The sequence below is a fragment of the Patagioenas fasciata genome, chromosome 5 (assembly GCF_037038585.1).
Source record: "Patagioenas fasciata isolate bPatFas1 chromosome 5, bPatFas1.hap1, whole genome shotgun sequence".
NCBI lineage: Eukaryota > Metazoa > Chordata > Aves > Columbiformes > Columbidae > Patagioenas > Patagioenas fasciata.
The window spans coordinates 28,385,005-28,401,275 of NC_092524.1; the positions used below are offsets into that span (position 1 = coordinate 28,385,005).

General features: G+C 48.1%; 2 protein-coding genes across 5 annotated transcripts in view; one reads left to right on the forward strand and one right to left on the reverse strand.

Annotated features, from left to right (window-relative positions):
* NR1H3 (nuclear receptor subfamily 1 group H member 3) overlaps positions 1-6,347 on the reverse strand; it is a 30,174-nt gene extending 23,827 nt beyond the window's left edge. Inside the window, exon 1 of one of the 4 annotated variants that reach the window (XM_065838281.2) lies at positions 6,200-6,347. The gene's annotated coding sequence lies outside the window, so the exon portion shown is untranslated. Of the gene's footprint in view, positions 1-3,137; positions 3,552-3,581; positions 3,744-4,800; positions 4,948-6,199 lie in introns of those variants that run through there. The other 3 variants (XM_065838282.2, XM_071809139.1, XM_071809141.1) reach the window with 3 other exon arrangements.
* A 233-nt stretch (positions 6,348-6,580) lies between these two features.
* ACP2 (acid phosphatase 2, lysosomal) lies at positions 6,581-15,901 on the forward strand. The gene is made up of 11 exons (XM_065839940.2): positions 6,581-6,837; positions 6,920-7,015; positions 7,092-7,178; positions 9,342-9,494; positions 9,856-9,954; positions 10,117-10,206; positions 12,451-12,583; positions 12,660-12,748; positions 13,373-13,479; positions 13,729-13,904; positions 13,988-15,901. The coding sequence occupies exons 1-11, from the start codon at positions 6,727-6,729 to the stop codon at positions 14,122-14,124; spliced, it is 1,278 nt and encodes a 425-aa protein (XP_065696012.1). The 5' UTR covers positions 6,581-6,726; the 3' UTR covers positions 14,125-15,901.
* Positions 15,902-16,271: the final 370 nt, after the last annotated feature.

Consider the following 16,271-nt stretch of genomic DNA (forward strand, 5'->3'; position numbering starts at 1 on the left):
ATTCCAAACATTTTCCTCTAGATGGATTTTACACACATTTCTCAAGATTATACTAATTAAATTTATTTCCTAAGTTAATAACAATTTATGATAAAGCCTAAGACAGTAATTTAGACAAACAAATGCACAATCTATCCAAGGAGCACACAGTTGCTAGAGAATGTTAAAAGAGTATAATTCCTAAACTTGAGAAAGTCACTGAGTCCACAGAACCAGAATCCACTGAAGTACCAAACTAATCCTTCTGCCCTTTTAATGAAAGATTTGTTTCTTCAATTCACTTATGAAATTAGTTCAGTTTACTCAAAGTTATGGGAGGCAGCATAAACTGAGGGAGAGCTGTTTCTCTTTTCCAGTTTCTGAATAAAAACAAGACAAGGGAGGATGACTTATGCTCATTCTAAGATCTGGAAGGACATGACGACCGAAAACAACCAGTTCATTTTGCGAAGTACAGATAACACCATCCTGTTACAATAAGTCCGTTTTAATAGCACACACTCCAGTATATCCAGTGCATGATTATAATCTAATTAGAAAAAGAAATGAATATTTAATTTGACCTTATTATTCAAAAGAGATTTTAAACAGGTCATGAGGAAAGAAACTATTCACCTAGTCAACACAAATGACTGTTTTCTAATGTAAACATTTACTGTCTTATAACAATACAAATGGGTTCATTAAGAAACACTGTATCGTCTTGTTTAGCAGAAAGTAGTAATAGATTAGCCTGAACAGTTAGAATAAGCCTTCCTTTAAAGAAAGTACCAAATGCAAAATAAAGGTTGAATTAACTACATTTAAATTATCGATTTTAATCATTATTTAAATCAGCAAGTGGGAAGCCTTGATTTAAACCCATTAACCTTGTTTGTTCCAGAGTTGTGCTGGGACCAGCAGGCCAAGACCGCCCCTCTCCCTGGGGAGAGAGAGGATATAACTTCTATTTCAGGACATGTCACAACTATATTTGCCAATATTTTTTTAAAACCTTAAAACAAACCAGAGAGCCTTACATGCCAGGAGACTCCTACTCTCTCGTCAGTCATCTGCTTTAGCAACCAGTCTGATACCTAACACCTTCTATTTACATTTTGGTGAGGTTTCTGTATGCAAACAATATGACCTGACTCTGCAGCATGGCCTTTAAATTGCTTCAATCCTCACATCCCATGAGCTAGTTCTCCTACTTAATCCCACAGACACTAGTCTTGGTCTGTTCAAAACAAGAATTAGATTTCTTATTCTCTAACACTGTTCCATTTCTTCATCGACTTCCCACTAAATAAACATTTATCTTTTCCCCTCCCTTAAGCATACTGGAAGGTCTGTAGCGCTCTGCTCACCTTTGTGCACTACCCTAAATAGCCTTTGCACTCCCCAGGTACGATATTTAAAAGCTTGACAGTGTATACTTCAAAGCAATTTATGAAATTATACCGAAAATTAGTATATCACCTTAATGTTTTGTTCTTGATACTCAAAGTAATTTCGCTTTACAGGAAATCTGGTTTTGAGATTTCCAGATATAAAAGTGCAAGCTATGCTGGCTCCAGGGGTGCCTCCTTCTCAGTGAGGACACAAGAAAGGAATTTGTCTATGCTCCAAAAATGGAAAAAAGGTACTTTGTCCTGAGCAGGAAGTCACAGAACAAAAACCGCACAGAAGTGCTGAAATAACCCATCATACCACTTCTATTAGACAAATTTTTAGTATCTGCAAAAACACAGCCTCATCTAATTTAACAATATTACGCACATCTCTCAAACCCAAACTGACTACAATACAGCTTCTAACTACAGTAACCGCAACAAAAATGCTAAGTCAAACCTTGTACTTGTATATTAGCAGAAGTATGATCTAATGACCAGGTCCGACCTGTTTGCAGTCTAAATCCACACCTGTACCTGTCAGCAGGAAGCATTTCCCTGAATTCCATCCTAAGATGAAGTGTCTTCCCATTGAGACAGTTTCCACAGCCAAGAGAAGGGGATTCTGCCTCCCTAAGTTATTAAGGTGTGAGGAAAACAAGGTAACATATCCTACTGCAAACCAGCAGAACTATTTTCCCTAAGGAAACAAAAATCATCTTTGTATGACAAGTTTGAGCTCAGTCAGTTCTGAAACACATTTTTCTCCAAGACTGCCAGGTCTGTAAATCTTATGCCTTGGAGGGGAGGGAAGGGAGAGTGACAATTTGGTAAGCTTTCCTATTTCAACATGCCAAAGACCCACACATTTGTGACAATGAGACTTTCTGTTGTGCTGCTTCCACAGCAGAAAGCAGGATCCTCCTTCAATACATTCAAGACAAAGCACATTATATTCTTTCCTGGGTAGATGGGAACACCACTTCTGAAAAAAAGCAACAATTTAAGATCTTGAATTCAAAACTTAAAATTCTGAAAACTGTCAATCAACCATATCAGATCAGATCCAGTTAAAAGAGACATGACTTTTGAGATCCTAGAACATCACCACTGGATCAAACGCTGAATAGCAGCAAAAACATTGTCCTGCTTACCATAGAACAAGTGCTCTTGGAAAGCGTCTTTCTTGGAAAAAAAGTCACAGCAATCAAATGCACTTTAACACACTGGGAACATGCAGGTGTGAGATCAGGACAAGGCAGCAAACTCACGCTCTGTACTGGTGTGGCTGCATGCCTGTTCTGCACAGCCTCTGCTGGCCTCCTCGCTGCACAGCAGCTGGTACAGGAAACATGCTGACAAGGCACAGAGACCTGCAGCAGCAACTGGAAACAATCAATGATGGTAACCCAAAGCACACAGCCAGGACACTAATTCTGTGCTAAAAGTTTCCTGTTTCTTATTTTTTTTAGATTAGGCAATTAATACATATATAGGCCTTTCTACAGTCCTTGTGTATCTTCACAATACAGGTAGCTGCAGGTTTCCTCTGGCAGCTACAGAACTCCTGAGTAGCTCCACAACAAGCCATGTTCTGTGCTACCTGAGGCTGGCTTGGTTTTATTCCCCCTGCTTTTGTTTGGGGGTGAGAGGAAGGAGGTTGTTAATTATTTTCACTCCTGTTTTTTTCCTGCAAAAGCTGGCCTTGCCATATGAAGAAGGATGCACGGGCATATGCAGGTATCATGAAGAACTGTCACTTACTGAACTCAGTGCTGGATTTCAGAAAGGGGTTACACCAGGAAGCCACACAGTCTGTCTGCCCTCACCAGTCTTGCAGCAGCAGCAATCTCCTGGCGAACGTGCCACAGGTGTGATAGCAGATAAGCACAGCAAGGCCAAACTCCATCTAGTCCTGGCACGATGTGTTCCATGTCCAATGTCCTCATTCCACAGCCCAAAGGAAAGAAGAGCTGAGCTCTACAACAGCTGGCTGAAATTTTCAAACCACATTTGTTTCCCTAACTGAAAGACATCTTTTTCTGTTTCTAACTCAGCAGGGTAGTTATGTCTTGATTAAGACTCACTCCACAAACCGAGCCCACCAGTTGCTAAAAGAAGTAAAAACCAGCTTTTTCTTTTTCTTCTGTCTGTCCTCACGTATAGCCTTCTCCCTGACACCTGGGGAACAGCAGATACTCCATGTACCTTGGAACAAGCAGCAGAGCTGAGGACTCTTCCCTGCAAACATAACCTGCAGCCATAGCCAGAAACTGGCTAACAGGCGGTGATCCAAACAGTTAGTCAGAAACGTGACTCAGTGATGGAGACTCCCTCATAAAAGCTTTGCAGTGAAGGGCCCAGCTGTGCCTTTAGGAAAAAGAAAAAGGGGAGGGGGAGGAAATTTCAGGACATATAGTATTTTTCATTCACCGGTGATCCAAGGTTTGCTTCTGTCTCATAATGAAATATCTGTTGTGACAGATTGGTGGACCTTAGCATAATGAATGGCAGTGACATGGCGCAATGAAGAGTTATCAGCAAGGCAAGCAAAGTTACCTTCTAACAGCACCATACACACTAGCAGTTGTGTAGGTAAGTTTGTATCCCAGAAAGCTCATGACCTGGGTTGACAGGATGCAACAGATGAATGAGAGACATGCAGAACTGACTGGAGGAAACAAGGGAAGATGAATACTAACAATTCACCACAAAGCAAGTAAACATCACCATGCTGCACCTCACAGAATCTTCGGAGACAGCAGAGATCCAGAATCTCTAGATGCACACTAACAGCCACGAGTAACGCTGTCTGCCCCCCAAACGCCTGCCCGAATGTGCCAGGTCCATCCACCTGCTGCTGCTGCCCATTCTCCGTCCTCTGTAGCAGAGGGACGCCCTCCAATGCCGCAACTATGCAGCCACTGCCGGCCCGAGAGGCCAGGCCCTACCGCCGGCAGCACGAACCAGACACGGCCGCCAGTCCCCGGTTCACGCCAAGGACGCGTCCCCCTCCCGGCCCCGCTGCACGCCAAGGACGCGTCCCCCTCCCGCCCCCGCTGCAGGGGAGCCCACCCGGCGGGACTCGCGGAGCCGTCACGAGTAACGCGCCGCCCGGTCCGCACCCCCACGAGGCCCCGGGCGGCTCGGCAGGACGGGTCGCCGCCGCCCACCTTCCTTCCAGCGCCGCCCGACCCGGCCCGACCGGCAGTACCACGGGGGCCAGCGGCGCTGGGCCGCCGGCACCGGATCCCAGGAAGCGCTGCCGCGGCTCAGGCCGGCGCAAGCCGCGGGGCGGGAGAGCACATCCCCGTCCCCCGCCGTGAATCACGGACACGCGGAACGGCCCTGTCGGCCCCGCGGGAGGCGAGGAGCAGGCGGCACCCATCCAGCCGCCCTCGCAGGCAAAGCCGAGAAGAAAAGTTACCGGCGCGGCCCACGGCTCCTCAGCGATGTGTGGCCGCCACCGTCCCCCCCCGTGGCGCAGGTGCCCGAGCGGCCGGCGGGAGGGGCGGCCCGGCCCGGCCCGGCGCTGCTCCCAGCGCCGCGGCGGAGCTGCGGTGATGTCACGCGCGGCGCGGCCCCGAGTCACGTGCTTACGCCGCCGGCCCCGCCCCCGTGAGTCGGTCAGAGGCAGCACCGGGCAGCGCTGCTCCGTTCAACGCGACGTGCAACAAAACCTGCCCGGCAATCGCAAACCGCTACAACCGCGGCGCCGGCCTAGACCCAGCCCCTTGTCCCACGCTCCTCCGCGCCCGCCGGTGCGCACAGCTTTGCCCCACGGGCCAGCCGCTGCCAGCTCCGAGCCCTCGTCCTGACTGGGACGAGAGCTGCAAAGCCGGTGGAACAATAAAAAGCGGGTGCCCACAAGAGCAGCCTCTGTCTGCAAATCACTTTTTCCCACCCCCCACTCCAAAGAACCCCAGTGATACAGTCTCAGGAAAAAACACCCCAAGTTCGTGCTTTCCTAGAGATATGAAACTGCAGTAATGCTAATTCATTAAGCGTTCAAGCATGAGCAAATTAAACACATTATTCTGTCCATCTGAACTTTAAATGCTATACTAAGCCCGTGCTGACATAACCCTTCTATTTCATAAATAATTGAGCATTCTCAGACGTTACACATGTAACTTCCTAATGCTGTAAACTACACAAAGTTTTAACCAAATAAACACATACAAACAAGCTGAGTTTTGAGCCATCAGGCTTCATGCCTCCAAGACTCCTCTGCAAACACGAGAGCCACGTTTCCCTCTTTCTTTAAAAAAGCGAAAGCTGAGAACCCCGTGTAACCCCCTGCCTCCACGCACTGGGAGGTGGAGACGAGCACTAAAATATCATAAAATCCATTTCATCCCTTATGATTCTTCCCTCAGTTTGAAGGGCACACCTGGCAGCAGGAGCTGCATTGCCTCACACACGCACGTAATTCTACCGAGGTTCGTGAGGAACGAACTGATCCGGGTGAAACCTGCCGGGGCCGGGCTCTGTGCCACTGCCCCAGGTTTCTGTTCTGACGCCGGCATCCTGGGGCGGACCCACAGGCGAGGCGATTACCGACCCACGAAGCCAGGGCAGCCGCACCGCGGCCAGCACGTTTTCACTTTCTGTCCATTAAGACTTTACCTCAGAGATCACTCATGACGCCTGAACACCGGGAAACTTTTTCTGTTGTAAGAAGCCGCCGGGTGACTGCGGATGTGAGACAGAGATCTCAGGTACCGCTTTACCTGAGAGGAGCCGCAAAAACGCACCGCACGCCGAAACGCGGCTAAGCCCTCCCAGCCCCTCCCGCCGCCGAACACCCGCCGCCCAACACCCACCTGGCCGCAGCCCACGGGGCCGCCTCGCAGGGCTGCCGGAGGCAGGCCAGCCAGCGGAGGACGCCGACGCCGCCGCCACCCTGCCGGGCCGACCTGGCCGGAACGCGGCTCCTCGACGGGCCCAGGCCGGCGGGCTGAGCGGCCGCCCCGCCGCCAGGCTCCGCCTCCGTCCCTCAGGAGGCGGGAACAGCCGCGGGAGCAGCCGCAGGGGCCCGCCTGAGGCCCGGCCCCGTCCGCACGCCGGCTCAGCCTCGCCCAGTGCCACAGAGCGCAGCAGGGCCGCGGGGGGGCGCATCCCGTGACGGTCCCGGGGCCGCCCCGCCCCTTCCCGGTCAGGCCGCGCACGCGCGCATGGCGGCGAGCACGTGGGCCCAGGGGGGGCGGGGCCTCCCCGGCCCTCCTGCCAGCAGTGGCGGCCGCCGAGGCCTCGGCCGCAGCGCTTCCGGTGCGCGCATGAAAACGGTGTCCGTGCGGACCCGCGGGCGGCAGCGGTTGGGTTCCGCGCGGCGGCGGTGTGGGGAAGAGCCATGGCGGCCGGTGCATCGGGGCGCGCCTGGGGAGGTGTCGTCCTGCTCCTCCTGGCGCTGTGCCTGCAGCCGCCGCCTGCCCGCCCCCGCAGCCTCCGCTTCGTAACTCTGGTGAGAGGGAAGGGGGGCGGCGGCGGCGGCAGGAGGGGGCTGGGCAGCGGCACCGCCCGGGGTGACGCGATGCCGCCCGCAGGTGTACCGGCACGGAGACCGCTCGCCCATCAAGGCCTACCCGCGGGATCCCTTCCAGGAGGCCGCCTGGCCCCAGGGCTTCGGGCAGCTCACGCAGGTGAGTGCGGGGCGGGCGACGGCCAGGGACCGGCCCGAGAGCCGGTGCTGTCGGTGACCAGCCGGTGCCGTTGCAGGTGGGGATGCGGCAGCAGTGGGAGCTGGGCCAGGCCCTGCGGCGGCGCTACAGAGGCTTCCTCAGCGACACGTACCGGCGGCGGGAGGTCAGTGGCGGGGGCCGGGGCGGGCAGTGGGTCGGGCCCGGGCGGGCGGTGCTGAGGTTATCCAGCCCGGGTCCGCTGCGGCTGCACCGCTCTGAACTCGGGGCAACAAACCGGAATACGGTGATGGAGCTGGGACTCGTTTCTTACTCGAGACTGGGGAATTATGCAGCTCCCGTTTGCCCGCTGCCCTTCCCAGAGTGCCGCAGGGGTGATCTCTGAGGAGTCTGTACGTCTGAGCAATAGTTACTAACCAGAAGGGATCCTCTCATTTGTTTCCACCTGTAAATGATCCGTGTTTTCAGTCCCCTGAAGCTATTAATTTTCTTCTCTCTCTCTCCAGGACGTTGCCACACTTTATAATAGCTCTTGAGAAACTGGTAGGGCTTTTTTTTTTTTTTTATTAAAAGCTATGGAGCCATTTGTGGAACCACGTGCTGAGCACAGGGGAAAATTTGAAAGATCAAAAAAAAGCAAGGAAATAGAAAATCCCCCCCAATATCCCTACTGTTTGATCAAAGTGGTGTGAGTCAACAGGAACATGAGGAAGCATCATGAGGAGAGACATGCTGTCACACCGTTTGGATGGACAGTGGGCAGTCAAGACCCCTTTGTCCTACTGCTGGCTCTGTATCCATTCAGTCATTTTACCTGAGCTCTCTTTTGGTGATTGACCAGATGGGGCAAACTGAGAATCCCTGTGTTCTTTGTTTCCCCCCTTTTTGGGCTCCCCAGTAAATACCCAGCTTGCCATAGTTCAGATTGCATCCCTTCTTTGACATTTGCTTCACCAACAAAACTTCCAGCATCAGCTCAAACACAGATCCTTTAACCTTTCTCAGTAGTTCCTTTCCAAACATACTTTACTCTTACAAAGCTTTTGCCAGCTGAAACTGTTTTCCTTCTCTTGCTTGAGAAGGAAAAACAAACTAAGGCATATGCAAACAAAAGCTGTTCTGCTAACCAAGCCGGCACCCCTGCTCGGGTTGAGCAACTTCCATTATAAGAAGTGTTGCCTCTGGGTGACACCATATGACCATCTGTCATCTGACTCAGCGACAAGCTGGAGCCCTGGCAAAAGGTGCTGTAGAAAGCATGTGCGCTCAGAGCCTAATTGGTTTTTATGACATGTCTAGAATTAGATTCTTATCTTTTAAAATATTTCTATTTCTTCAAAGTTTACAGAGGATAAAAGCAATCGTGTCCAATGAGTACAGGGTCAGTTGTTTTCAAATCACAGTTAAGAAGTAAAAGTGGGTAGAAATTGTCAGAGAAAAAAACACATATTTTTTTCCTTGTGACTTAATTTTTGAGGTTGACTTAATGTAGGAGATGCTATACAGAGTGAGCATATGTAATTTTTTTCTGATGTTTTTTCTTATTTAATATATTTTTTAAAATCCCAGTCTTGGCATTGTATTTCATTCTTTTGGCTTTTTATTCTTGTTTCAGATTCAGTATGCTGTTTTCTAGTACATTCTTTCATGATTTCCTATATGTTCCTCTTGTTTTATCGCTGGTTTCTCTTCAGTCTCCCCCTAAGTGTTTTCAGTACACAGATACCAGAATACCAAAGTTTCGCCATTTTGACCTGCTTAACTTTTCTGTACTTTTCTCATTCTCTTTTTTTCTGGCTCATATCTCTCTCTGGGCTATGGAAGGAGAACTCTTGGCCCATTAATCCCAAGAGCCCACAATGATTAGATAAAATCCTCGCTCCCTCTTTTCTTCCTCTCCTGTAAGTCAGATCACTCTTGTCTTTGTTTCTCAGATGGAAAAACTGAGGCTTGAAGACAGCAGGTTTTTTTCATGAGCACAGCAGGTCATTCCTAGAACTGAGAACTGAAGGCGCCAGTCTTGCTCTGTAAATATAGTGCATTTCCTTCTGTATCTCTGTCTTCCTCATATTCAGGCTCCTTTCTGTCTTTCATCTCTGCACTGTCGCACTGATCCAGAACAGACCACAGCAAATTGCCCTCATATTCATTCATACAGTTTTGTCCAGGTTGACATCAGCAGGCTCGGTCACTTCAGCTCCTGTGACCCTATTGCCTATGGGCAGCTGCAGGGCACTTGGCAATGCTCCTCAGCAAGTGCATTGTCCCACGTCCGAGCACCATTGCCTGGCCTAACATTACTAATGGTGCCCTGTCCCTGTCCTGGCAGATCTTCATCCGCAGCACAGACTGTGACCGGACGCTGATGAGCGCGGAGGCCAATCTGGCAGGTCTGTATCCCCCGGAGGGACACCAGATGTTCAACCCCAACATCTCCTGGCAGCCTATCCCTGTGCACACAGTGCCAGAGTCTGAGGAAAGGGTAAGTTAGTCTCAAGGATGTGTACTGACTACTCAACTACTCAACACAACTACAACTACTGTGTGTTATGCTGACTTCTCCAAAAGTCTGCTTCAGTCTCAATTCAGGTTGTTTTGAACTTCTCCTGGGACCTGTTTAGCAAAGGTTCTTCCATTCTCAGAACAAGATGACAATTCAGGGGCTGTGTTCACTGCAAGACCACAGCAGACCACACACGACCCAGAGTCTGTTAGAGGGCAGCACTTGAAGCTCTTGATAGATTCATCCCACATCAGGGTTTCGTTACAGTTGCATGTATTGGAGGCAGATTCAGTACTGAAGTGTTCTTGGTGACCCGGCTGCTCTTGTTGTCTCTGCCCAGCTACTGAAGTTTCCTTTGACCCCCTGTCCACGGTATGAACAACTACAGAATGAAACTCGGCACTCAGCAGAGTACATAAATAAGACCAAAGAGAATTGGGTAAGTGATTGTTTGCATGAGATAAGGTGGTCTTAGGCTTGTAGTTAAAGTATTATCACCTCTACATATTCAGAGCTCTGAGAAAAGGGTAGGAATACCTGTGCATGTAATACAGTATGAGATTAGAAAATTGAAGGCCTTTCTCTCTTCTCATACCTACAGCAATTCCTGCAGATGGTAGCAAATGAGACTGGGATCCGGGATGTCTCTCTCGAGGGTATTTGGAGCGTGTATGACACACTGTTCTGTGAAGTAAGTTTGGCCGTCATCTTACGGTCACAGGAATTCAGTCTTTATGGTCCACTGAATTTGGTAGAAAATCATTTTGCAAAATCCCACAAAACAACTTCTCACCTTTCTCACCCTACAGTTAGTAGTAATGTTCTAATTTCAGAAGAGTAACAGTTCCTACTCACCAGCAGTCTGTGCCAAGAATTACCTACTTTTGCACCTTATGACCTCCCCCTTCGTAGCTTACATTGTGCTTGCGCCAGAAAAAGTCCCACCTGCATAATATCTTTTGAAAGTCACTAGAAAATGACTGCCATCTGAAGTCTTTAGATCTCTGTGAACAAGTCTGAGTTAATTAAGGTAGAAGGGAGATCTGTGGAAACTGGAGTGCTAACTTTATGATTTAACTTGGGAGCTTAAATTAGGACTATTCCTGGTTCTACCTCTACCTCCCTGTTACTTTAGATCAATCATTTTTCTTTCTGTGCTTCTGTTAATGCCGTTTCTAAAAGAAAATAATGCTCTTCTAGGTTAAGTGGTGTTTACCCACATCTGGTTTTTTTACCTGTTCTAAGGCCCTTTGCCACGCTAGAGACAGATGTCACCTTTTTACTGTCTGGGGTGGGGCACCAAACTCTCTATTCATTTGGAGTTTTGTGGGGAGCATATCTCAAGAAGGCCTAAACAAAATGAAAAATCAGGTTAGCTATGCTGCAGTAATGCTGAAGTAAGGTCATGTATCCAGGGGACTTAGAGTTGTTGCACACTAGTTTATTTGTGTGTAACTGTACAGCATGATGAAGTAAGTTATAGAGTTCATGTCAAACTATTAATAGCTGATTGTGGGAGAAACAGTAAATCCAAACATTTTGACACTGTGTCATGTTAACTCTCTGGAGGTGCAAGGCTGCTTAGCTTGCTGGCAGTGGTATGCTGTGGTATGTAGTATTTTGGGGATGTAAAAGATAAATCTGCATGGAATTGCACTTTGCTATGTAAAGCAGCAGCTTGAGTTCCTGCAAGCTGAGAATATTCCAGTCCAGAGCTGCACTGCACTATGTAAATTTGCCCTTTGTATCACAAAACCAATCTCCTGTCTTGTAACAATCACAGTGAAGCAACTCTGTTGGTAACAAAAAATCCCTTGGTCAGAGAGGTCAAGAATTTCAAATCTTCATTTTCAAGACTAACTTAATGAGCTTGCAAATTGGGTCTGGAAAGCCATCTCATAACCACTATGATCCCCAAGAACTTGCAGAATAGCTCACTGTCCCAAAATGAAACCAGAACATTCTGAGGAAGGGGAGTTTTACTCTCAAAACCATACCCTCAGACTGATCAGTCTCTTTATCTGCTTTGGGTTTCCTCCTTTTTTTCTGAATCATACAAACAGTGCCTCAAAGGATCATTTTTCTCACCTGATCCAATAGATTCATTCTACCATCTGGATGGAGAAAATAAAAAAGTCCAAGAAATAGCTGAACTTACCAGCTATCTTCTTTGTAAATTAATGAAAAACTAACTAAATGTCCAAGTTGCTGATGTGAATTCCTCCAAACCACTCTGACAGAGTGGGCCCTTAAGAATATTCAGCCTCATCTTCTGGCAGTTTAATGGGATGTGGCATAGAAAATTGCTCCACGTAACATCAGGGAACCACAACTGCTGTTTGGCTGCCAGTATAAATAATCCTTTCTTGTAATGGGTTGGCTGCAAAGCAAATTCTTCTCTTGGTTCCCAGTTCTTTGTAATCTGAGTACTGGCCTTTGTCAGTGGTGCATCCCAGTATTACATCTGCAGAGCGCTTGCTAACTTTCTCAAATATCCTTCTGTGACCCTCAGAGCCTCTGGTGAAATTGTGCTGCAACTGCATCAGAAACCTTGAGTTTGTGCTCTCTTGCTTATCTGTCTTTTTTTTTTTTTCTGACTGCATGTTATTTGCAGGGCAGAATCAACTACCCATGAAGTAAATGCCCTAAGATCATTGTATCAGTGTTACAACATAACCCTGCACTCCAGTTGCGCTTTCACAGAAACGAAGCCTCTAGATTTTAATCTTTATACTTCTTATTACAACATTAAAACCCATGTATGTTCTTTGTATGCAGCACAGTGGTGAGGACAGAAGCATAAACAGAAAAGGGCTGTATTTAAAACACAAAATCAGTAGCAGTATGGGCAGGACTCTGGCCACCCTGACTTGCATTCTCAGATGAATCTGCGAACTGTGCTACCTGCAGCCAAGTATTCTGTTTCTCTTCCTAGCGAGCACACAAGATGGATTTGCCTGTATGGGTGACACAAGATGTCATGACTCGGTTGAAGCAACTAAAAGACTTTGGTTTTGAATTTCTGTTTGGGATCCGCAGTCGGGTAGAGAAAGCTCGTCTGCAAGGCGGTGAGTGCACTGGGGAGGAAGCTTCATGCTGTTCTGTCTAATTTTTGCCTCTTACCGTCTCTTTTCCTTTCCTCAGGGGTCCTGCTGGATCACATAAGGAAAAACCTAACCAAAGCAGCAAATGTTTCCGCCCACCAGAACCTGAAACTACTTGCCTATTCAGCAGTAAGTGAGAACTTGGGGCTAGCTTTTATCGATCTCCTCCTCCTCACAGGAGACTGGGACTTGGTGATAGTTTTAACCCTTTCTGTCTTCTCTATGGCCCATGCAGTGATCAGGGCATGCGTGTTTGCCTCTGGCTGGGTGGGATGTGCTCGATCTGGCATCATTCCTTTGGGGCCCCTGGGGATAATTCCCAACCTGCGCTTTGTTTCTGTTAGCTCAGGCTTGTGGATTAGACTGGCAGACTTTGGGGGCCACTGCTGTATTTATTTGGTAGATGGATTGATACTACCCAGATGTGATGTTTCAGCAGTGTAGATACAGAGGCACCCCTCCGCCCCTTTGCAGCAGCCTCCTGACTGGAGCGTCAAGCATCTCTCCCAGATTGCTCCCTAAGGATTAATTCTTAAAGAACAACGCAGGAGATAAGCGGCTGTGTTTCACTTCCTCCCCTTCTCTAGCACCATCACAGATCACCCTTCTAGCAGTACAGTTCCCCTCCCTTCTTCCAGATGGAAGTTGAAGGTGACATCCCCTCAGCACTGCCCTGTCTGTTACTGCTATGGTCTGAGCTGCCCTGCCACATCCGTAAGGGTGACTGATTTGTTTTTTTTCCCTCTCTCTCAGCATGACACCACACTTGTGGCACTGCAGATGGCTCTAGATGTCTACAACAAGATTCAACCACCATACGCCTCATGTCATTTATTTGAGTTGTACCAAGAGGATGATGGGTGAGGGCTGCAGTAAAGATGTTGGGCTCTGATTTCTCCTCTAGGGTTAGATGCCTAGGCGAGGCTCCACCCCAGGGGGATGCAATCTTGCTCCTAGTGGCAGACTCTTAGGAAAACCACCACCAGAATAAAGGAGAGGGTGTGCACATTGAGTTTTTGGGAAGGGATGACTTTAGCTGGAGAGAAAAAACAAAACAAAACAAAACAAAAACAAACTACAAACAACATCTAGCTGTGTTTTGTTTTCAGTAACTTCTCTGTGGAGATGTTCTTCCGGAACGAGAGCGGGAAGGAACCTTTCCCACTGACAATCCCTGGCTGTCAGCATAAATGCCCATTGCAAAGATTCTTGGAACTCACAAATGCTGTTGTTCCCCAGGACTGGAAACAAGAATGCCAGGTAGCAAGCACAATGCGTGACACAGGTGAGTCCAGGCTGGACCAGAGCATCGAGGGAAGGGAAAGCTTGGACGATAATCATATTGACCACTTGTTTCCTCCTTTGCAGAACTGTTTGTAGGTCTGGCTGTGTGTGGATCCATTCTCCTCCTCCTTATAATCCTCCTCTTGACTGTACTCTTTCGCATACAGTCTCAGCCCCCTGGCTACCGGCACGTTTCCAATGAGGGAGAAGAGCAGGCTTGACAGTTGCTTGAACTCCTTCCCAGGCAGTAGGAGGGAGCAGTGTTGCCCCTAATAAGGATGATTGGGCACCTTCAGTTACTGAGCATTCTTCTGCTTTGGCCGTTGCTTTCCAGAGTGAAGCTGGACTTGATTTTTGGCTGCTTTCTAAAGGTGACGTCTCAGAGAGAGAGGACTGAGCTACTCTAATGGAAATTACACCTTAATTCTGAAGCCAGTATACTGTGTGGTGCCCGCAGTTCTCATACACCTTCCGTAGTCGTATTCCCAACATGGCCAGTTGGAGCTGGTCAAGTTTTCCTCCTTTCAGTGACTGTAAATGTTACCACTCACCATGACTGTGGCAGAGGGGCTTGGGCCTCCAGCAGCTGCCACATCCAGTGCAGTCAGGAGTCGCTTCTCTCTTCAAGGTTAACCTGCTTTGAGTGATTTTTCTCTCAAGCCGTTGGGCTGATGATGGTGGGAAGGCTGGGCTTGGAGCAGAGGGCACAGGTCACCAACAGTGCACCAAGACTCATCTGCTGTCCATGCAGGGGAAACTGCTGCAGAGGATGGCACAGTGAAAAGTGTTTCTTGAGGCTAAGTACCTGCTGCTGGCAACGGTCTTTTTTTCCCTCCTCACACTGTGGCTCAAGAGAACTGGCCTGAAATCAGGACAAGATTGAAAAACTGGCAGTAGTTTTTAGGATTCAGCTCAGAGTGTATGATACAATCCAAAGAACCTCTAAGAGCATCATCAGAGAGATGAATTGCTGTAACCATAGCAAACCTGTACCCAATTTCTAGGGCAGTGTTGGCTCTAGAAATGAGAGTCCCTGTAGATAAGAAACCTGGACCTGTCTCGATATTCAGCCTTTGAATTCAACTTCCCCACCTCTGAACTTCAAGTACCTATTACAGGGAGTATCCTGCACTGCAGGCAATCCAGATTTCAGCTACAAGCCCCTTCCGCTTTACTAGCAGAATGGGTTTATGCTGTTAATTAAAGAGATGTAGCAAAGCTGTTAACCTAGACTAGATTAAATGCCAAGTTCTGTAGTTTTTCTTCCTGTTTTCCCTACTGGATGGACAACAAACAGACAACCCCCTCTCCCGCCATTAAGGATTGGTGTTTGCAGGTGACTCTGGATCCCTTTATTTGCCATGCTTTGGCATTTTGTCCAAAGTGTGACTCTTCCTCCAGGCTGGCCTCTCTGTGCGCACTGCAGCTGCTGCAGGGAGTTTCATGCCAAGTTCTCACCACTTGCCTTGTAGCCTTTGGCAGAAAATGAGAGACTGCAGCAAGCATGAGCAGCACAGACTCTTCACGTGGTGATGCTGCACATTCACTTCCCACTTTTACTTCCCTTTCTGGTGCAGTTCCCATCCCCTCTTGGCGGCAGAAGCCAGTTCTTCGGGTACAGACATTTCCTTTTCTTCCCCTATGGAGTACTGTTGGGACTTTTCCCTACTCATAATTGGCATCTGCCAGCATGGGAACTCTACATCAGCAGAAGCAGCTTGCTGTTCTCAGCATCTTCCTCACCTTTTTGTCGCCTGAAGATATCATCTAGGTCCCCTGCATAGCAAGACAGTCATAAAGAAAAAGCTGCTGCCCATGAGAACAGGCACAAAAAAGAGGTAATAGAAAGTGCATTTAAGAGGACCAGATCTGTTATTTTTAAAGGCAACAAATTTTGCACACACAGAAGAAAGGTTTCTATGATGATTTAGACATCTTGACTGTGAATGACTTTCTGTAATTGTTCCAATAAATTTCCTTTTCATTATTAAAATCAAATTCACACTGAACTCTTCTTCTTCTCTAAGAGTTCACAGGGCTAGCACCAGTGTGCTCAGTGTTGGAAAGCAGGCAGAACTTACTGCCATATACCCCCTCCCAAAGTAAATCCCTGATTCACAATCCCACTTACAACAGAGTGAGAATTGAGAGAAACTATTTTTGACTGCAGCAACCATGCACAGATACAGCTCATAATGCAACCTGCCCGACTTGGAAGGGTCCATTGTAGACACAGTACTGGGACTGGTGTTTGCACCACTGTTCTATATCTCTTAGCCCTCCCACAGAAAGGTCAGTAACTTCTTCCCGCGAACAAAAGCAATTGAGCAGAACGCTCAAAGCAGCCACGCTCTGTATCAAAGAAGAA

Bases quoted from the DNA above. Each gene is read 5' to 3' on its own strand.
- ACP2 (XM_065839940.2), top strand. From the start codon at position 6,727: ATGGCGGCCGGTGCATCGGGGCGCGCCTGGGGAGGTGTCGTCCTGCTC. The intron at 10,207-12,450 runs GTAAGTTTGGCC...TTCTCTTCCTAG, and splicing joins ATGACACACTGTTCTGTGAA to CGAGCACACAAGATGGATTT. The intron at 13,905-13,987 runs GTGAGTCCAGGC...CCTCCTTTGCAG, and splicing joins AAGCACAATGCGTGACACAG to AACTGTTTGTAGGTCTGGCT.